At 39.2% G+C, this 22,848-nt stretch overlaps 2 protein-coding genes across 2 annotated transcripts in view; one reads left to right on the forward strand and one right to left on the reverse strand.

The window, feature by feature from the left end:
• LOC310716615 (hemicentin-2) overlaps nucleotides 1-22,848 on the reverse strand; it is a gene marked incomplete at its 3' end in the record, with an annotated part of 325,208 nt that overhangs the window by 58,482 nt on the left and 243,878 nt on the right. The window lies entirely within an intron of this gene.
• The window catches only part of olfm2a (olfactomedin 2a), a 64,099-nt gene that overhangs the window by 18,185 nt on the left and 23,066 nt on the right, over nucleotides 1-22,848 (forward strand). Inside the window, exons 2-3 of the mRNA XM_083524520.1 lie at nucleotides 9,878-10,027; nucleotides 20,283-20,438. Of these exons, the coding sequence (XP_083380646.1) occupies nucleotides 9,878-10,027; nucleotides 20,283-20,438 (306 nt within the window). The remainder of the gene's footprint in view (nucleotides 1-9,877; nucleotides 10,028-20,282; nucleotides 20,439-22,848) is intronic.

A 22,848-nucleotide genomic window follows, 5' to 3' on the forward strand; every position in this document is an offset into this window, starting at 1 on the left:
CTCCTGTCAGTCTCTCTGCACGTTCTCGCTCTCAATCTCTCAGCCCGCTATGCTAACCCTGCCTTCTTTCCTCTTCTCAATTTCGTTTTCTCGACCTCCCAGGCCACTAAACCCCCACCCCCATCCACTTACCTGCCAGCTCCGTTCCTCCTTGTTGTCTAGTGCTGCTTGATAAAGCCATTAGTGTGTACATTTTGCTACCTTTAGCCTGACATTTGTGCATGTCAGGAGACGACATGTTAGCTTCGTGTTAACCGGGTGTGTGGGATAAAACATACAGAAATCCACACTCTGCACTTTCAGTGAATTTTCTTTCACGCCTCAGTTCTGCCTTCCTCCTGTGTTCATTTCTTGTTTCGCAGACAACCTGTACAAAAACTTTCGTACAAAAACTGCGGTAATGCTTTTATTGACAGGATGAGGAGTCCTGGACCTTTTCTAACTCTGGTGCTCAATAATGTTTTTCACACACCCACCTTTATATTTGCTGGGTTTAGATACACACCAGGATTGAAATGGTCACCTAACCACTCGAGCAGGTGTTTAAGGGTAAAATTTTTGACACTGATGGGTAACAACTTAATTAGCAGCTTCTCCAGATCAAGTTTACAGTACCTATCACTGAGTGTGTATTACTCCTTCTTAAGAACATTTCGTGCTTTTTTTATCACCTGATATAGGATTTCTAGAGCATAACATATCAAGGTGCACATTTCCTAAAAATGTGTGGAAACTCAAAACACATTTTGGGAAAGATAATATATTTTTTTATAGCTGTAAATGCATTGTCTTGAGCAGGTTTGATTTTGTAATGCAGATTCTCCCACATAATATTGAACAGTAAGTTTTACTTTTTTATATTACAGTGGAACCTCGGAGCTCGCGAGGGTTAGGGACCAAGACCGGTCGCGAGTTCCGAATTTTCGCGACCTTTTAATACGCCCCTTCCAGCCCAGTAAAAACCCAAAGAACACTATACGAAATCGATTTAAATGAGTAAATAACACTATTTCACTCCATAACACTTAATTATTAGACAATTTTAATGAGATAAACCTTGATTAGAAATGTTTAAACTAGCGTTTTGAGCAGCTCGCGGTTGCTCACGAGCCGATCTGAATGAGAGTCGCCGGTCGGAATGAAAGTCGCAAAGTCGCGAGCGCTGAGGCCGCGAGCTCCGAGGTTCCACTGTATATACTCAATGGCAAATTGGCAGAGAATTCATACCTTTAGGTTTGGAAAAATGGTGCACAGGTTTGGAATAGATTTGTGATAAAAGGCTAAGCATTCTAAAAGGGATTTCCTTTAAAGTTTTTTTTATTAAACTTTGTGATCAGGATGAAAAAAGGAAGAAGAAAAAATGTAATAGGAAAATAATCAAGAACACTGTGGCTTGATGCCCGAAGGTTTCTGTAATGGCACATCCTACAGCAATCTGCCAATGCTAACGGTTTCTTTGTTTTTGCTAACACATTTTTTTCTGTGTCCCTTTTTTGTCCCAGATGAGTCATATTCAAATGTGTATGCTAATTACATAACATTTTTAACTGCTAATGTGATTTTCTAGGGTGCTGTTTGCTCCTAATACCAATACATACCTCAATCATGGATGAACAACTTTAGATGGATATTAATGGTGACTTGTGTAAGTGCTAGATTGGGTTACTAAAACTAAATACAAGCCCAATTCCAAAAAAAAAAAAGAAAAAAAATAGGTAATTTTGAATTATCATGCAGAAAATTTATTTTTCATGGAAAACTTTGACAACACTAACTAATTATATTATAATAGCATGACTTCATAGTAGAAGAGTATCCGGTATTGGTCTGCCTGCAGTCTGGAGGTTTCAACACTTGAAAACATAGTGAAACGAAAAACACAACAAAGAACACCCAGTACTGTTGAGCAGCTAGAATCTTGTTTCAGACACATATGGGACAATGTTTCTCTCCAAAAACTAGGTACAGAAGACGTGATGCTACACAGTGGTAAACTTGGCCCTGTTCCAACATTTTTGACATGTGTTGCAGCAATCAAATTGTTAAATTTTTTTCTTTAAATGGCAAATATTCACAGATGTAAATAAAATATAAGTTTGAGATTTGCAAATAATTGCATTCTGTTTCACACAGTGTCCCAACTTTTTTGGAATTGGGGTTGTTCAAAAATGAATGAAAACCATGAATTTAACATCGAGTGGAGGGTTTTAAAGCACTGGACGATTCCAGACCATTTAACCTCATGAGCATGGCTCGACCTTTGTGAAGGACATTCGTGGTTGCTCTCGAAGACCTGAGTCAGTAAAAGGGTTGTATAGATGCAAACACGTTCTGCAACTCATGAGATTGGGATCTGAGGCATGACTTATTAATCGCATCATCGTTACCCCCGCTGCCTTGTGTGCACATAAATATCTGTAATGTTCTTCAACATAGCTGCACACACATTGATCACACACCTACGCAGTTTGGAGCGGAGAAGCAGCTCATAAATTCGAATGTGAGTCATTTCTGTGCAGGCAGGTGTTTCAACCTGCATATGCTGCCAATTAGGGATGAAACTGGATATGAATAACTTATTTGAATTGAACAGATTATGTGCTTTAAACATATACAAATAGGAGACTTGCGGCACAATATTCCTGTACTTTATTATTATTTTTTTTAAATAATTTTTTTGTTGCTGGAAAGGGTCACAGGGCATCTGGTTGGGACTCGAGGTGCATCTGGTCTGTTATTTTTTTTTTTTTTGGACAAATACAAAAAAAAAAATCAACTTCCCAGAAATGGACATAGGCCACCTTCAGTAACATGAACATGGATTATTTGGGATTAGGATTTTAGCTACTGGTTTATGTATATTTTGGAAACTTGCACCAGTAAATTTGTGGGGAAATGCTAACAGGCACGTACAAACAAATAATAATCTCTACTTGGAACTATTTATGAACTTGATCGATCGTTCATATTCTGACTCTGATGATAGTCTGGCATTCCTAAACATTCATGGTTTAGCTACACCCACCTGAATACAGATATGGATATTTGGCGCATTTATCAGATCCAGATATATTTAGTATTTAATACCACTGCAATATAACCCTTCTGTCTATATATGCCTTAGTCTCCTCTCTCAAGTTTGCAGCAGTAGTGGAGTGTTTTATGCAAAATGAATAGGAAATGAATAAAATCATTCCAAAGGAGAGTCTGCTGGCTGCTGCTCCTGTCTTCCTCGCTCGTGTGTCTGTCACGTGCAGTGCAGATTCCCGCCACGTGTGATGAACACATGCTGCTCAGGTGACTGATGGGACACGATATTGCACTGAGAGGCTGCAGGTTGCTTGGGGCTATGGACAAAACCCCAAATCTGGAGCTAAAATGCATCTGACAGGAAGCTGAAGGAACAGCGGGCTAAGACGAAACAGAGTTTAAGGCTGCGGTGCTCAGAGGCAGGCTGGGGGAATTGGAGAAGATAAGATTAGATGTGCTCATGGGCTGAGGGGAGATGTGTTTTAGCTCATCGGGAAAGCGCCCGCAAATACCCAAGTAATAAAAAAGCAGATGCAGCTAAGCTCAGATGTCTGGGTTGTCAGAGTAGATCATTCAAAGGACAATAGGCTTGTGGATGTTTTTGTCAGACACTGACATACAAACCGTCTAGGACGTTCAACTTGAGTCTGGCTTAATGCAACTGTTCTGATTCATGTCATATTGTGGATCTTTTCCTTTCAGTGATAAAAAATAGCAGATTTTTTTTTTGTATAAAATCTGATGTCTTAAATTCTTGATGTAAGATTAAGAATCTGTGTTTTCTTCTCAAGGACGAACAATAGTACGTACATCCAGCACATTCTGCAAGTAAGCAATAAAACACAACCTTGCCAGCTGTTACAGGCAAATAATCAATAACAAAGCGGTGTGATGGCTAAAGCTTATTATTCTGAATATATGATTGTCCTTCTAAATGTACACTTTCTTTTAAGATGATTCACTGCTGACCATTTGCAAACAATTTGTTTTCATTCATCTTGCTCAGGGTTGCTGTGAATCCTGGGAACTCTAAAAATACACCCTGAATGTTAGGGCAGTCTATTGCAGTTCAACATGCACACAAACATTCACACAAACAGTAAAAAGGAGCTGTTAACAGCAGCATGTTCCTTACCAGCATGTCTTTGGGAGGTTTGTGGAAACTAGAGAACCCTGCAGAAACATGCATGGACACAGAGAGAACTCTATAAGCCCAGAATTAAATCAGTGAGGTAGTACCCATTAGTACCCTCTTCATGACTGTGTCTGTAATTCAGTTAGTTAATCAAATTTTACTCTTGAATTTAAAAGCTAGTCTAAGAAATGCAAAGCTAAAAAGGAGTCGGTTGATGCAGAAAATCCTTCCTAAATCTACTTGGCAGTAAAGATTAGTAGCGTTGATACATCTTTATAGCTTGGTGGTTTAGTGGTTTGCAAGATCTACACATGCTTTTGGGGTTTTGTCTTGGTACTCTGGGTTCAAAAACTAGAGGTCGATCGATTATGGGTTTTTCTCTGCCTGATGCCGAAATCACAGCAGCCAATGGCCGATACATGATGCCAATTTCTTTTGGCCAATACGTTTGTCCGATTTTCTTTTTTCTGCTTTCATCTCATAACTCTAATAGTTAATTAATGACATGATAAAGAAAATTGCTTTAATTCAGCATTATTTGAACAACACAAGCCTCTCGAATTAGTGCACTTGTTAGGTTTTGAGCCGAAAAACTTCAGCGAGAAAGGTAACACCGATTGGCTATTCAGACATTGGCTTAGCAGACACGTTTAAAAAAAAGCTACATGAATTTTTTAGTAATGATAGTGGCAGGTGTAAACGCTGCTTGCTTTAAATATTTACAGTTCTAGCGCTTCTGGTTTCCCTTTTCAGATACCTTTTACAGACTACTGCCACCTGCTGGTGTGGGAGAGTTTTGTTACATACATGGCTTGGTGAGTCAGATGCACCTGCCTAATATTTGGCCTAATTCGCAGAACAACCGGCCGATGCCAATTCATAAAAAATGCCAAAAATCTGCTTGATTAATCGGCTGACCGATCAAACGGTCAACCTCTATCAAAGACCTGCTCTGTATCCTGATTGGCTTCCAAAGATCTTGTATGTCCTAGTGTGAATATGCCATACAATAGTTTGGCACATTGTCCAGGGTGTCCTGGATCCCTTTGCATACTGTATACTCTAGTCTCTTGCCCTGAGTTCACTATAATAGGCTCAAACCTCCTGACTTGAGTCCCCTGTGATAGGCTCAAAGGATACTATCCTGGGTCCTCAGAGAAAGGCTTAAGCCTCCTATTGTGTGTCCCCTGGGACAGCCTCAAGCCTTTCACCCTGATTCTCTTGTGACAGGCTTTCAGGTTCCTATCTCACCTTTGTGAGATAAGTAGTATAGAAACAGACCTCTAGTGGTGGTGGCAGAAAGCAAAACATTAAACAACATACTGTATAGAGGGCCTTTTTCTTTTTTGTTTAAAAGCCACTAGTGACTCAAGGATAAAGGAAATACGAGTATAAGACATTCTTATCCTTCAAATTGAAAATATATTTTTTGAATGATGTATCTTTATATTCAAAGAATTGATCTATGTTTAATCTTTTAACTCTCAGCCAATTCGATCCTTAATGGCTCAATAATGGCTTGGCATAAGATTATGTGTTCAGCTACTGTATCTATAGCAAGGAATATTTTATATATTGGAGGGATGTCCTGATTCTCATCGGTTAATTAGTATAAACAGTGTCCTGTTGCTGAAGTTAAAGTTATGGTTGAGTTCACGTGTTCGCTTGTTGGTAACTACCATGTGACAGGAAGAGAAATAGATAGCGTGTGGTAAAAATTGGCTCGCATAAATGGAATTAGTGGAAAATCGGATAAACAGGTCCCAGCCCATGCTTTCCACTACCGTTGCTTCCCTTGCACAAGTCCATTATCCAAATGGCTGCAGCAGAGCCTCTGCTTACAGCTGGACTTTGGACAAAAGCATCAGCTAAATGAGAAAATGTTTGGCTGGCACTTTGCATCTAGTGCATAATAACTATTCCCTATTCCATTATTGCATAATTGTTGATATGAATCCTAAAGTGTGCACAGAGGAAATGAAGACCACGGCTCTGAATTCAAAAGGCACAAATGTGCATTTATCCTTATGGTAACTAAAAGGGAGTGTCCAATGGGGAAATACAGTGAGGAAAATAAGTATTTGAACACCCTGCTCTTTTGCAAGTTCTTCCACTTAGAAATCATGGAGGGGTCTAAAATTGTCATCGTAGGTGCATGTTCACTGTGAGAGACATAATCTAAAAAAAAAAATCCAGAAATCACAATGTATAATTTTTTAACTATTTATTTGTATAATACAGCTGCAAATAAGTATTTAAACACCTGAGAAAGTCAATGTTAATATTTGGTACAGTAGCCTTTGTTTGCAATTACAGAGGTCAAATGTTTCCTGTAGTTTTTCACCAGGTTTGCACACACTGCAGGAGGGATTTTGGCCCACTCCTCCACACAGATCTTCTCTAGATCAGTCAGGTTTCTGGCCTGTCGCTGAGAAACACCGTGTTTGAGCTCCCTCCAAAGATTCTCTATTGGGTTTAGGTCTGGAGACTGGCTAGGCCATGCTAGAACCTTGATATGCTTCTTACAGAGCCACTCCTTGGTTATCCTGGCTGTAAAGCTTCATGTCATTGTCATGTTAGAAGACCCAGCCTCGACCCATCTTCAATGCTCTAACTGAGGGAAGGAGGTTGTTCCCCAAAATCTCACAATACATGAGGCCCCGGTCATCCTCTACTTAATACAGTGCAGTCGCCCTGTCCCATGTGCAGAAAAACACCCCCAAAGCATGATGCTACCACCCCCATGCTTTACAGTAGGGATGGTGTTCTTGGGATGGTACTCATCATTCTTCTTCCTCCAAACATGTTTAGTGGAATTATGACCCAAAAGTTTTATTTTGGTCTCATCTGACCACATGACTTTCTCCCATGACTCCTCTGGATCATCCAAATGGTCATTGGCAAACTTAAGACGTGCCTGGACATGTGCTGGTTTAAGCAGGGGAACCTTCCGTGCCATGCATGATTTCAAACCATAACGTCTTGGAAACAGTGGTCCTAGCTCTTTTCAGGTCATTGACCAGCTCCTCCCGTGTAGTTCTGGGCTGATTTCTCACCTTCCTTAGGATCATTGAGACCCCACAAGGTGAGATCTTGCATGGAGCCCCAGTCCGAGGGAGATTGACAGTCATGTTTAGCTTCTTCCATTTTCTAATGATTGCTCCAACAGTGGACCTTTTTCGCCAAGCTGCTTGGCAATTTCCCCGTAGCCCTTTCCAGCCTTGTGGAGGTGTACAATTTTGTCTCTAGTGTCTTTGGACAGCTCTTTGGTCTTGGCCATGTTAGTAATTGGATTCTTACTGTTTGTATGGGGTGGACAGGTGTCTTTATGCAGCTAACAACCTCAAACAGGTGCATCTAATTTAGGATAATAAATGTAGTGGAGGTGGACATTTTAAAGGCAGACTAACAGGTCTTTGAGGGTCAGAATTCTAGCTGATCGACAGGTGTTCAAATACTTATTTGCAGCTGTTTCATACAAATAAATAGTTTAAAAATCATATATTGTGATTTCTGTATTTTTTCTTTTAGATTATGTCTCTCACAGTGGACATGCACCTACGATGACAATTTCAGACCCATCCATGATTTCTAAGTGGGAGAACTTCCAAAATAGCAGGGTGTTTAAATACTTATTTTCCTCACTGTATATATATATATACAGTGAGGAATGTATATATATATATATATATATATATATATATATATATATATATATATATATACAGAATGTATATATAAATACTTGTGTATATATGTATATATATATATATATATATATATATATATATATATATATATATATATACACAATTTCCTATTTGAGCTGTTAAACAAACTATTGTGAGCGCTGTTGGTAAAGAAATCAAATCAGCAAAAGATTCAAATCAGTAAATCAGATTCAAATCAGTAAAAATTGTCATTTATTGCCAGCGCTACATTTACATTTACAGCATTCAGCAGACGCCTTTATCCAGAGTGACTTACATTTATTTCATTCATACAAATGAGCAGATATGGAGTTAAGGACCTTGCTCAGGGGCCAAGAAGTAAAAGATTGTTGTGGCTGGGATTTGAACTCACATCCTTCAGATCCAAATCCCAATGCTTTAACGACTAAGGCTCCACCTTCTCGCTCGAAAGGTTTCTCAAGGGTTCTTTATAGGTGATATCAAAAGTTTCGAGACTAGCTCTGTTTACAAGGAAGTAATGCCTTTATCTACATTTAAACACTCTTACCTTTGAAATAGTTCCCTTGCACAGCAATACAGGTCTCCCAGCGTTTCTGCCACTTCTGGAATGTGTTCTGGAAGTCTTCTTTTCGAAGCGTGTCAAGCTCCTTCTGCGAGTCGCACTAGAACTCTGCAATGGTTTAAAAATGGCGACTACTGAGCCGGATCTTCATCTTCAAGAAGAGGGCAAAGTTCACCGGAGCTAAATCTGGCGAATATGGTGGGTGCGGAAATAAGATCATGTTGTTCCTGACGGGAAACTAGGATATACACAGGACGATGTTGTTTGGCACACTGACTTATGAAGTATGGTGCTCCCTGTGACTGTGCCTGCAGCCTGTTGGCGTGTTACAAAACTAGTTTTGTCCATATTGACAGAGTTTTGGAAAACCCACAATGCTACAATGATTATTTGCTTGAACATAAGCTCAATACGATTCATTAGGGCTGCATGGGCTGACGGTGTGGAAAAGCTTATTTGAAGAGTTATAGCTGCCACCCTGTGCCCCCCACATGGCCACACCCAGGGGAGTCTGGAACCGAGGAAGCAAAGTGAACGTGTGTAGCATAGCCTCAAGCACTGTAGGAACCTTAAACAGGAGAAGATAAATAGTTTTGTATGTGTATGTGTGTGTTGTAACCTAGTAGGACACACTGCTATATTTTTACATTGTTAAGCATTTGTGTCATTTTTAAAGTGAAGTATTTTTTAGGGTGAAGAACTAGGGTAAAAAATAGGGATCCGAGAGAATGCAGATGAATATGTTCTCAAAAAAGTTGAGTAGGGTAAAATCCACAGGGGATAAAAATGGAGACAGAATGACGATAGCAAGGGGTAAAGGAGCACAAAGAGATAATAAACCTTGAGCGCAAATTGTGGCATGAAGGTGAAAATGGAAGGAGGTGTGAAAAATAGAACACGATGGAGAAAGAGAAAGAGAGCAAGAGGAGCAAGAAGAAGATTGTGGGGGTCAGTGGTGGTAATAAGATGTGACAGAAAGCTTTGCTAGCACACAGGGAGGTAGCTAGTTTACACCCTTATCACACAGCATCCTGTCCACCAAGACATTTTAATCCAATGTGGGGGAGAAAGGAGGGGTGGGGGAGGGGGTTTGAGCGAGGTAGACTTTCTTAGTAGAGAGAAAGTGAGAGAGTAAGATGCTTCTTTTCAATCGGTTTCATTACCATCGCCTTCTGTTGTCATGTATAGCCGTGTGTGTGTGTGTGTGTGTGTGTTTGCTGGCAAGCATTTCTAATAGGCCTAAAAGAGATGCATCCATTTTCACACACTCCCCAATGCGGAGAGCAGCTCCATCGATTCCAAGCATCTCCCTTTCTACCAAATGTCCAAACTGATTAAGAGCTACGCCGCTCACAAACGGATGCATCCTTACTTCATCCCGTTCCCTTTCTCACTGCTTTACCGGTGCACTTTTTTATTACCTTCTCCCATTCCATCTCTCTCTCGTTCTCCGTTTAGGCCTTGTACCCGAGCCCGGAGGAAGGCTGGCAGATCTACAGCTCGGCACAGGATGCAGATGGGAAGTGTATCTGCACGGTGGTGGCTCCGGCCCAGAACATGTGTAATCGAGACCCACGTAGCCGCCAGCTCCGCCAACTCATGGAGAAGGTGTGTGTTTCCTCTGACACGCTTGTCAGGCAGCTATCGCTCACCGGCATGCGCTAAATAAACAAAATACATTTATACACACATACAGATGGACTGGTGCGATCTGATACTACAACAAACCTGATAAAATCTAACCAACAGTAGGTGTAAGGAATGAAACACTCCAAGGTGTGTTATTATAGTTAACACCATCGAGTTGATTCATTCCGATTACAAGCAAATTTTTTATTCCACTTGTATTACAGCAATTCGCCCATGCAAAAACTCTCAGCACATTGGGGAGACCTAAAGTACGTCTAGACTAATGCAGATAAATCTGAAAACGGCATTTATTTTTGTCAAAAAAATGCTCTGCATCCTCACAATCGCTTTCAAACATTTCCCAAAAGTTGATCAACCACACTGAAAATGTTTATGTCCCTACTGTATCTGCGCGTGAGAAAAAACGCAAGACACTTCGACTTTATTTACTTTCCGGCGCTTTAAAACTTTGCGGCAATGTCGAGGAAAGGCACGATCACATGACTAAAAACGCCTTATCATTTTCAAAAGTCTCTGTTTTCACAGTCCAAACTGCGACACAGAAAATGTTTATCCACTTCAAAAAGCAACGATTTTGAACGTATGAATGTGACATGTCAAAGCGATCTGTGCAGGAAGTAGACTAACCACCATCATGCTATTTGCAGGAAAACAAATGGCCGGGATGAATTTTGCATCAAGTCCCACTCACCCAAAAATTTAATTTATAACAATGTAAAAATCTTTAACTGTAATTTAGTTACATCTTAAGCCTGGAGCATGTCTCATGTCTCCCTAAAATAATCACAGCACCCCAATTCTTGCTAAATAATAAAGCGAGTATTACATAATCTCTCTCTTCTCTCTCTCTCTCTCTCTCTCTCTCTCTCTCTCTCTCTCTCTCTCTCTCTCTCTCTCTCTTTCTCTCTCTCTCTCTCTCTCTCTCTGTCTCTGTCTGTCTCTTATAACTTTATAAAACTGGGGCAAGATCTCAAAAGTATATGCATGAGTATGAGTATTTTATTTTTATTTTTTTAATAAATATATTTACTGGCAAATTAATATGGTACAAGCTGTCGGAACCATGTTGATAATTTTTTTCCCATCACTTTTACACTTTATTCTTTTAATTCCATTACATAATGTAAAGCTGCAACTTATTAATCAATAATGTAAAATAGACCACACACACATATACAGGGAATAATGTATGTTAATCCACTACACGGCTGACCTACACACCTACACACACACTCAACATGATAGTCATTAGTCGACCAGGCCAGACGATTAGTTCTTCATTAATTCTCGTGTTCTCCATTAGAAGTTTGTGAGAGTACCCGAGGAAAGCGTGCTTCTTAAAGAGGGCATGTCCTAAATATCGCCGTGAAATCGGATTTATTTAGTCTTCCCCTTGAATTTTTTTTTGCCGTTGTCCCCGTCTGACTAAGAGTAGAAAAGAACTATAAAAAAGTTAAAAATAATCCAAAAAGAAGGAAATGGAACACTCACACACACACACATGCACGCACACATGCACACACACACACACACACACACACACACACACACACACACACACACACACACACACACACACACACACACACAATATCCCAAATCTCTCACTCACTGGTGAACACACACAAGCTCAACGTTCTTGAAAGTCATGAGAGCATTGTTGCTAAGCAACAGGAGATTATGGACGCTGGACAGGAAAGACAAATAATGAGTTTTCTGAAATTAGCTAGCTAGCACATAGCTGTGAAGATCTGCATTATCAGGGGCAATGAAAAGACAGTGACAGTGAAAGCAAAATATAATGGTTGAATAAAATAAAATTTACCTCAGATGTATCGATCATTTGGTAAAAACAAGTAAAAATTTCAACATATTCAACATTTTAGCACCATAACGTCATAAACTGGCTACTGTTTTGCGATTAGCAAGTGGAAACATTTGTCTCGTATGTTTCATTATTACATAAGTCAAATTTTACTTTAATATACAGCATGTATTTCTTAGAATGTGAACATCTTACATAGAAAAAAACCACCAGATTAATAACAGATATTGATCGATAGTAAACTAGATTGAATTGTAAATGACATTGGGAACACCCTTCTCTTGGATGTGTTGTTCAGTTGCTTTTTAAAAAAATGAGTCCGATTTCACTATCATAGGTTTCTTAGCTTTAGAAATGGAACCAAGATGTTGTTCTACAAATAGCAAGCAAGTCTTGACACTCACAAAATGCATGAAATTAAATATGTACCTCAAGAACCTTGAGGAAAACACTTAAATTAGCACTTTCCAAGTTGTAGTCTGATTTATCTTAAATTGTAATCTAGTGTACCAGTGTAGATTTATTCATAGCTAGAGGCTTTGGACACGGGCGTCTGATAAATGCCAAAAATGTAAATGTAAATGTATGAAAAAAAAAACGATCTCGAACTCTCAAAAATCTTGACCTCCAGTCATGGGAATATGGTTTATGTGAAATCTGACAAACACATGAACATAACTCGATTTCTAAGCATTATATACAGAAATAGTTAACTTCCTTTATCTCTCTGTAGTGGGAATGTAATTTAATACAAATACTTAATTTTGGTTGTGTACATAAACGAAATAAACACAAAAATAGATAGAAAGAAAGAGTAGATGTCACACGTACATTACAGCATTGTGAAATTCTTTGTTTGCTTAATCCCAGCAATGCTAGAAACTTGGGGTCAGAGCACAGGGTCAGCCATGACACAGCACCTCTAAGGGCCTTTCTCAAGGACCCCAAGAGTGACAGATTGTTTGACTGTGGTTTATATGCCTTACATACAGTATATCTGCAATAAGGAGCCACTATGTGCTCAATCTGGCAACCCTGCTCTCGAAGTTTTTTCATTCACATGATAATAAAATGATAATAAAAGCAGTATTTATTTTTTATACATATATTATATAATTCTTATTCTATATTCATATTCTTATTATATAAGAATACAAGTATTCTTGTACTGGTGTATTCCCCCTTTAATAGTTAGGTAGGTAGTGATACATCCCTATGATATAGTGAGACAGCTGATTGGACAAGAGAGGGAGAGTTGCTGACCTGAGACCCTTTTTTTTGTTTTTGTTTGTTAAAATAAGGTTTTGCTGTTTCTGATTGTATTAAAGTGCCCGTTAACCTCAGATTATTTAACCCTCAGTGTCTTTCAACTCTTGAAAAGGTGAAGTGTTGCACAGTTATTTACCTGGAGTTTTCAAAAGGAGGAATTTCACTCTAGGCATTGGTGTCATTGCTTTCCTTCCTATTGATTTTGTTTTGTTAAATTTCTTTTAATAATTCCAGTATATTATTTGTTTAGTTTTTTTTTTTTAAATAATATACATTTTTATAAAAAAACTAAAATAAATAAATGTAATTGGTATTTTGCTCAAATTCACTTATGTGTTGATTTAGTTTATTATCTGTAGGGTTACTGTTAGTTAGCATATCATTAATGTTGAGGGAGGGTACATTTATACACTGGGATTATGTTAAATAAATGGGTTAAGAAAAGGGAAAACTAATATTAAGTAGAGAGACACATAGGTAGAACCCGGTGTTCTGCCAGTGAGGGTCGGGGTGCTACATAAATTGGGGGCTGCAACTATTGAAGTGACATGTATCGAAGATATTGTTCAAATGGTAAAAAGTCCTGGGAAGAGTGCGAGACTTGAAATTGGGACCCAGTCCGGGTACACTCTTGGCTCTATGCGAGCGTCATGAGGTCATTGACCCTTCCCACATTCCAGCTGAATTATTACGACTGGATGGAGAGGAATCATGAAAGGTGATGCCATGAGGAAGAAACCTTGAGAGGAACCTCAAGACTCAAAAGGGGAACCCATCCTCATTTGGGTGATATCAAGAGTGTGATTATAGTCTTTAAACAATACAGAACACTGAAAAATGAGAACTAAAATGAGCACTGGAATGTAAGATTATAAGTAATGTTCTTTCTACAGTCTTATACAGTCTTTGTGGTGATAAAACTAGGAGCTACTCCATGCCAGAGCCTTTACTTAGCCTAACACTCCAGGAGGTCCAATGTCACAACTCCACATGAAGTGGGATCCAATTGGCACTGGTACGTCTCTAGATGTTTCGGAATGTTTGCGGGTTCGGCATCTACTTTTTTAAAGGTCTATTATCTTCATGAGGTGGGATGTGACTGGGGCTGGAGTAACCTCAGGATGCCTCAGGATGGGGAGAGAAAGAGAAACAGTGGAGTGGAGTATACAGGCACTATTTAATCCCACAGTTCCAGTTCTACCTCCCTTGAGTCCATTATTCGTGCTGTTGGTAAACCCTTGGAGAAGACAGCAAGACCATCAGGTGAAATTAATGCTTACCTAAGGTTCTGCATCTTTTCCGGTATTGGCCCAACCCCGACTGGAGAGGAATATGAGTGTTCTGAAAAGGAAAAATGTAGAAGGATAATGGAGAGTGTAAAAGACCCAGCTCTTGACATAGTAAAAGCTGTCCAATTTTCAAGTCCTGAGGCGAGTGCTGTGTAATATCTGGAGGTTTCACTACCCAGCCTCTGCCAGCTTTGACCATGACTAGGTTTGATCTGGAGTCAAATAGAGAAAAGCCCAGTAAGCATAAAGATGGTTTCATCTGTTATCAGTTTGGGGAGAATGGACACATAGCTATCAAGTGTCAGGCACCTGAAAATACCTCACAAGTAATACAGAAGTTGGTTCATGCTCTTCGGAAAGCTAAGACTGATAGGAACTGGATGGGTGAAACCGGAGACTATAACTAGCAGTTTAGACTGTTTCTACAAAAGGAGTCAAACTGAGGTATGTGGAATAAGTCATCTTCCCTGAGGGTTAGTGGGCCCTGCTCTAACTATTTCAGTGGAGTTAAATGATGTTCTTGTCAAGCTTTACTGGATAATGGCTCACAGGTCACTATTGTGTTTGACCATTCTAAACATTTACCTCAGGTCCCCATCTACCCACTCACAGGATTGTCTATCTGGAGACTGAGTGGTTCAATTTATCCCTATGGGGTTACATCATAGTTGATGTTTTGCTTCCTGCTTCTATCACTGAGGTGAAATAATCAGTTTCCATTCCAATCCATTCCATGATTTGCCCTGAACTCGAAGGTCCTCAGAAATGTTTTCAGTTGGGACCAACTTTTTTCATCAGTGTTTTTCCCAGGTACCCAAACTAACCGGAGCCTTACTGAGCTCCAAAATGAAAACCAAATTTCATCGTATATCTATATATTCTACCGTGTATATATATATTTAAAAAAAATAATAATAATAATATAATATAATATAATATAATATAATATAATATAATATAATATATATATATATATAATAATATATATATATATATAATAATATATATATATATATATATATATATATATATATATATATATATATATATATATATATATATATATATATATATTTATGTACAAACAATTGAAATATGATTTCATATACTAAGCCACATGCAGCTCCATTAGGAGCACTAACAGAACAGGAGAACACAGAACTGGGGAACTGTTTATTACCTCCCTCTAATAAACAGTACACAGGTTTTCTTTATTCTAAACAGTCAGCCGGTCAGTTGATTAGAGGTAGCTCAGTGGTTAAGATGTTGGACTTCTGATCAGGTCATGAGTTCCAATCCCAGCACCACTATTAAGTTACCACTGTTGGCCCTTGAGCAGGGCCCCTAAATTGCTCAGTTGTATGAATAAGATAATGTATAAGGGCGTCTGCCAAATGTAAAAATGATTACTGTAGTCGGGGATCAAATGACGGCATCAGTTTAAATAAATATATCTAATAGTTCATGAAGGGATATGAACAAACATGGCATTTCTTAGATTATATCTTGTCAGTTAACACGTTTTAGCAATTATATACATTTGTTTGGGAATCATGTCTCACGTGGCTCATGTTCTTGTGTCTGAGGCTTGTTCTTTTGTGTCTTTATGTTTCTTCAGTTTGAAGTGAAAATCATGTGATGAATAAGAGATTTGTGTGTGTTTGTATGTGTATTGGGGGTATTCTGTGATGAATTCATGTCCCAGCTCACGTCCAGTCTTCATAAAGAAGCTTCATTTTCCTTCTGACCCTGATCCTGAGCTTACTAATGTTGCTTGAACTATTAACTGAAATTAAATACATTTTATTTTGCCATTTTTGCAGGAAATGACTGCCCGAAATGAGCAAAATGATCTCAAAGAATGATCATTTCGAACATGAAATAAATATACGCTGAATAGTCTTATTTGTTTCATAACAATCTCATCAGAAAAAAATATTTGATCAATTTGCCTGTATTAAGATGTTTTTATTTGCAGAGAGATCATTTTTGCAGTGGGCTATAATGTCATCTTCATTTTTGTGAACCCAAGAAAAAGCTCTCACACACACACACACACACACACACACACACACACACACACACACACACACACACACACACACACACACACACACACACACACACATATCACATAGATTGCATCGAAGGACAATAGTGTACTGACCACAAAAGTGAATCTTAACACTAATGAGGACACGATGGTTTTTGTGCTGAGGGAAAGGAATCTATATTGGAGAATCGCCTAAGGCTGCTTATTATGTGCCCATGCAAGGAGACCCGAGATAGCGTAAAAAAAAAGGGAAAAAAAGGGAAGTTGGAGGAAAAGATAGGAGAGAGGTGATGCTGGGGATGAGTTGTGCTGTTGACTCAAAAAGATGTGCAGTTTAATCAATGGGGCGCCTCTGTGAACGAATATTAACCCCTGCTCCTGTTATCTCCTAATCCATCTCTCTCTCCTGCCTTGCCTATCTGATTTTCACCTCCATCGACATTTCCATCTCGTTTGCTTCATCTCTCTATTTCCGAGCCCACATTTGTCTCCACATAACCCGACCGTGGTCACAACGGCTGCCATTAAAATTCCGCACACGCTGCAGATGCGTCATGAGAAAGCTTCAGAGTCGCGCCACAACACAGCCAGCTGATTGACTCCTTAGACTGGCAAAAAGAGAGGGAGAAAAAAAAGGGATGTCCAGAGTATCTAGATGTTAATATCGTGTCCAGGTACCCTGAGAGGAGACGAATGGAGCTGGCAGACAGGCAAGGGAGTGTGAAGAAATCGATTCACACCCGAATACGCCTTTTTTCAAGACTACTATTTATTTACTATACACAATTAATCATTCTCTGTGAGCCAATAAAATCCTGTCTCGCCCATCGCCATGAGATCCCCTGAAACATGTTAGAAAAGGAACACTTTATATATACACAGTGCATTCAAAAAGTATTCAGACCCCCTTCACTTTTGTCAATTTTACCACATTTACAAAAATGAAAACAGAATCCAAGAAATCTGTAATTTGATTAAAAAGAAAAAAACTAAAGATCACGTGCATATATATTCAGACTCTTCGCTACAGTACCTTTGGTAGCAATTACAGTCTTTGGGGGTTTGACTCAACAAGCTTTGCACACCAGGATTGGGGGATTTTCTGCCATTCTTCATTGCAAATCCTCTCAAGTTGGGTTAGGTTGAATGGGGCCCGTCAGTGGACTGCCCCTTTCAGGTCTCTCCAGAGATGTTTAATAGCGCTCACGCCAGGGCTCTGCCTGGGCCACTCAAGCATATTAATGTAATTGTCCCCATGCCACTCCTGTTTTGTCTTGGCTGTGTGCCAGATTGAGGTCCTTTTTATTGAGTATATCTCAGTACTTTTTGTTCCATTCAGCTTTCTCTCAACCATGATTAGTTGCCAAGTCTCTGCTGAAGATTGAACACCCCCACAGCATGATGCTGCCACCACCATGCTTCAGTTTTGGAAAGGTGCCTGGTTTCCTCCAGACATAATGTGTAGGGAGTTGGTATCTTAGTGGTTGAGGTATTAGTCTTTTGACCTGAAGGGTCAAACGAACTAAAACAAAACCACCACACCAGGGTCCTTAACCCCATAGCTGCTAATTTGTATGAATAAGATAAATGTAAGTCGCTCTGGATAAAAGCATCTTTTCATTGAAGGTCTGGATCTTAAGCTCTTGAGCTCAATCTTGAGCTCAACCCAACTAAACACCTTTGGGATAAATTGGAATGCTGACTGCACTCAAGGCCTCCTCACCTACTAGACTTTACTAACACTCTTGTGACTGAATGAATCTCACACGAATTGCCATAAGCACACTACAAAATGTAGTGGAACATCTTCCCAGAAGAGTGGAGGTTATTATTAAATGCAAATGGAGACTAAATGTGAAATGGGATGTTGAAAAAGCACATACCAATCTAGTGGTCAGGTGTAAACTTTAGTGTATTGGAACTCAACCGTGAACTGAAACTGCTCAGTTGTATAAATAAGATAATTGAAAGTTGCTCTGGAGAAGGGAATCTGCTAAACAGTTTAACAGCAAGCAGAACATTTAGAGAGGAATAAATGATGGAAGAAACTCCTGACTTTAACTTCTGTGGCCTTATTTACATAATTTTTTTGAAGTCGTTGAAAAGAAGGTTTTGGGCTCATGATCATTTTAATAGATATCAATTAGTGTTTGACTCATTAATATCATTCTATTAATAGATTGGTGTGCTAAGAGCTAATTAAGCAATAAAGCAGTTGATTTTGTCTTGAGACAAAACTGATAGTAGGAAAATTATAGCAGTAATAATCACAATATTGGATACTTAAATACATTTTGTACTCAAGTGAAAGTTTTAAGGGACCACTTTTCCTTTTTTCTGAAGTAATATTTTACCTACTGTATCTCTGCATTAACCACTGGCACCTGGATGACTGAGAATTTTCACAGACATACACTATACAGACAAAAGTTTGTGGACACCTGACCATTAGATTATCTGCTTTCTGAACATCCCATTTACATTTAGTCCCTATTTGCTGTTATAATTACTTCCACTCTTCTGGAAAGATGTTCCACTCGATTTTGTCTGTGTTTGTGGAGATTTGTGTGAGATTCATTAAGCCACAAGTGTGTTAGTAAATTTAGGTACTCATGTAGGTGAGTTGGAGCTCTATAGCAGGAGATCTTCCACTCCAATCCATGTAAAGCATATCTTGTCCACAGGGCATACTGGAACAGGTATGGGTCTCCTAGTTCCAATTAAGGGAAAATGTTATGCTACCGCATCCAAAGAAATCCTATACGATTGTGCATTCCCAATCTTCTACTACCATTTCAGGGAATGAAAGCCCATATGGCTGAAACATCAGGTGTCCCAATATAGTGTATCTAGATCTAGTTTCAATAATCTGATATATGTTTAGGTTAATGTGATCATGTCAAATACTTCTAAGGAACTCAAAGAGACATTTGTGAACATTTATTCTTTGGTAACGACTTAATAAATGTATACTTTATAAAATGTATAAACTTAAATTTGTAAACTATATTTAACATCTAATTCCAGCGACCAACATTTATTGATTTTTTTTTAACTGAACTTGTGAACTCAAAACATTCGTCATTGACCTCAATAGAAAGCAAATGCGTCACTTTAGCACATCTTTCAAAAGGGATAAGAGTCGAGATGAGAGCACCAGAGTGAAGATTACTAACGTAATATACACAGAAAGCAGAGTGAGGTAGTCAGTCCTGATTCATGCTGATTGGCTGATCTGTAATTTTCATTTAAAGGAACAAAAAAACACATTGATACATTTTTACCATGATGACTTTAGCGTTAAAGCGTAGAGCTTTACACCAAACATGCGAATGTTGGCAGCTCAAAAAAATAAAACACACACATACACAAAGAAAGACACACAATTGAGCACACTATGGAGTGGGATAATGTGTGTGTTGGCGTGTGGGGGGCTCAGGCAGCAGCTGTGAGTCTCGAACACCTCTGTCTAAGAAAGTACACACTAATGAGGACACCTGGGGTCAGTCGCACTCAGCACGAGATCTCAAAGATGCCTTCAGAATGTAACAGCTTTGACTGGCTTCTTTTATAATAACACTCCATACTGTGTGTGTGTGTGTGTGTGTGTGTGTGTGTGTGTGTGTGTGTGTGTGTGTGTGTGTGTGTGTGTGTGTGTGTGTATAGAGACATCTGAAACCTCTTGAGGCCATGCGATCCTTTCAGACCCAAACAAACTCAAAGGCTTAACTCACAGTGACCCGAGTGTGTATGTGTGTATATGTGTGTGATTGACAGGTCCAGAACATCACCCAGTCGATGGAGGTGTTGGATTTAAGGACATACAGGGATTTACAGTACGTCAGGGACACGGAGAACTTGATGAAAACGGTGGATGGTAGATTGAAGACGGCTTCGGAGAACCCACGCAGCCTCAACCCCAAGAGTTTTCAGGTATGTTTTCAGTTTGTTTTTATTGGAATCTCATTCATATATATGTTTATATGATTTATATATATTTACACTGGGAAAAAATATCACACATACAGGATCATAGGTTTCAATTAAACTCAGGTTGATTTGTAGAGTGTTTGGAAATTGTCCCAAACAGGTTTAGTGCCTATAAGTTTGTTCCTTACAAGTTCATTCCTTTATCTCTTATAGGAAAGTCTTGCAAGGCAAATATTACAAAATTACACCTAGTTGCTATAAAAAAAAAAAACAAATACTGCAATCTAAAGTAATATGTAGTAAAATATTGCAACAGTGTACTTTGGGGGTATAAAAATACAGATATACATGTTCTACAGTAGATATGAGACTAATAGAGCTATCTCATAAAGCTAAGACTTGCATTGTTGCGGATGAAATATAATGCTAATTGAATTATAAAGATATTTATAATTATTGTAGATATTATTATTCACCACAGCACTACTTTTATGAAGTTACACAACTTATCCAAAATGTCCTTTATAAAGTGTACTTCTGTATTTCCAAATGCTAGCATCCAACTCACTGACTAGCATAGCTTGTAAGCTACTGAAATCAGTAATGGACAAAGTACATAATTCCTTTGTGTGAGTAAAAGTACTAATCCCCTGAGTAAATGTGACTCCAGTGTCAGGATTATGTCACAAAATACATCTCCCATTAACCACTGCACATCACAGGGCCATTCCACATGCCTGTTAATGCATCAGAATCACGCTAGCGGTTAATTAACACTCGTTTTCTATACAGCTGTGTATTGTTACAACCAAAGCAACTTTACAGAGATAAATAGATTACGAATATAAATGTTACATTTGTAAACGAGACTCTCAAGTTTATACCTAATGAGTGAGCCAGTGGTTATATGCCAATGGAAAACTCCCTGAGATGATATGAGGACATTGAGAGGAACCAGATTCAAAAGGGAACCCATTATCATCTGGGTGACACTGAATGTCTATTCATTATAGTTCCATTATTGTTGAGATTATCAATTGTTTGCATATGTAGTCCTAAGCTATTGTAGCAGACAATGTTTATATTAATTACAGTCCAGATTCATCTTTCTGGTTCTTGATTGGAACCCTCCCCAGTTACTTAACGGATCTTTAAACAATGGAACTATCCTCAGAAGCAACAAGTGGTCTTCAATCAAAAAGAACCTAATCCAGAGGTAGGGTGTCAGGATGAATCAGTCAGGTCTGGAAAGAAGAAAAGGAACAGGATCATTGGTACCCTACGAGCATCTCTTATTTGTCTCTTTATGGTTTTTGTTTGTTTTGTACCTTTTTGTTTTATGTTTTAAGTTTGAAAACATACATCATTTACTTGTTTACAATCCCCTGATTAAATATTACTCCAGAATCAGGATTATGTCGTGAAATTCACCTCCTATTAGCCACTGCACATCATGAAGCCATGCCTCATGTCACTTCATAGATCTGTTACACAAGTATAATTAACACTTGTATTAAATTTAATTCAGTTTTGCTTTCTGTTCACTTTTATCAATAGATATTGTCCCGAAGCATTTTTCCAGATCTGTTGTGTAGGACTTGATGTTGATATCCCTTGATACATACTTGAGGCACCAATGAGACTCTGTGGGATGATCTATTCAGTGGTGGCACCCTCTGCCACACTACTCCTCAGTACTTCCTTCTCCTGAGGTGGCTCCTTTCTCAACTCAGTATAGTTAGGCACCGCTAAGACTCTGTGGAAAGGTCCACTGAGTAATGGCACCCTTTGGGTTGTCAAGTGGGCGCCCTCCTTCCTGGGTGTTTCGCTGATAGGCCCACGACACCTCCAGAGGGTTCAGCAGTGAATCCTAGTGTCCCAGGTTCACTCCCTAGATGCCATTAACTCGCTTAAAGACCCAGGCGGAGTCTTTTCTCTTCACCCACAGCCACTGGCTTCCCTTTTTCGCAGCTGCAGAGAGGTCTTTGACCGCCTGCTAGTGGGCCTTCCCTCGTACTCCCATCTCCCTGAGTAGCCTGGATGTTGTGGTGGCTACGAACCCTCTGCAACCTACTTCCACTGGGCGTACCTTTACATTCCAGCCTTGTTGTTGTGCATCGGCTGCAAGTTCAGCGTACCTCAGCCATTTCCGTTCATAGGCCTCCTCCACTGCACCCTCCCAGGGAACGGTGAGCTCGATGATGTAGACAAGTTTGAGCGAGGCTGACCATAGAACAAGGTCTGGTCGCAGGTTGGTGGCTGCAATTTCAGCTGGGAAGCATAGTTTCTTATTCAAGTCTGCCAGCAGCTTCCAGTCCCGTGCTCTACCCAGCTGACCATAGTCTGATCTTATGGTGGTGAGGTTGGCTTGACCCTCGCCCTCCCGAACAAATGGTGTTGGCTGCCACTGGGA

Source organism: Silurus aristotelis, assembly GCF_946808225.1.
Source record: "Silurus aristotelis genome assembly, chromosome: 21".
In the NCBI taxonomy this organism is placed as follows: Eukaryota; Metazoa; Chordata; class Actinopteri; order Siluriformes; family Siluridae; genus Silurus; species Silurus aristotelis.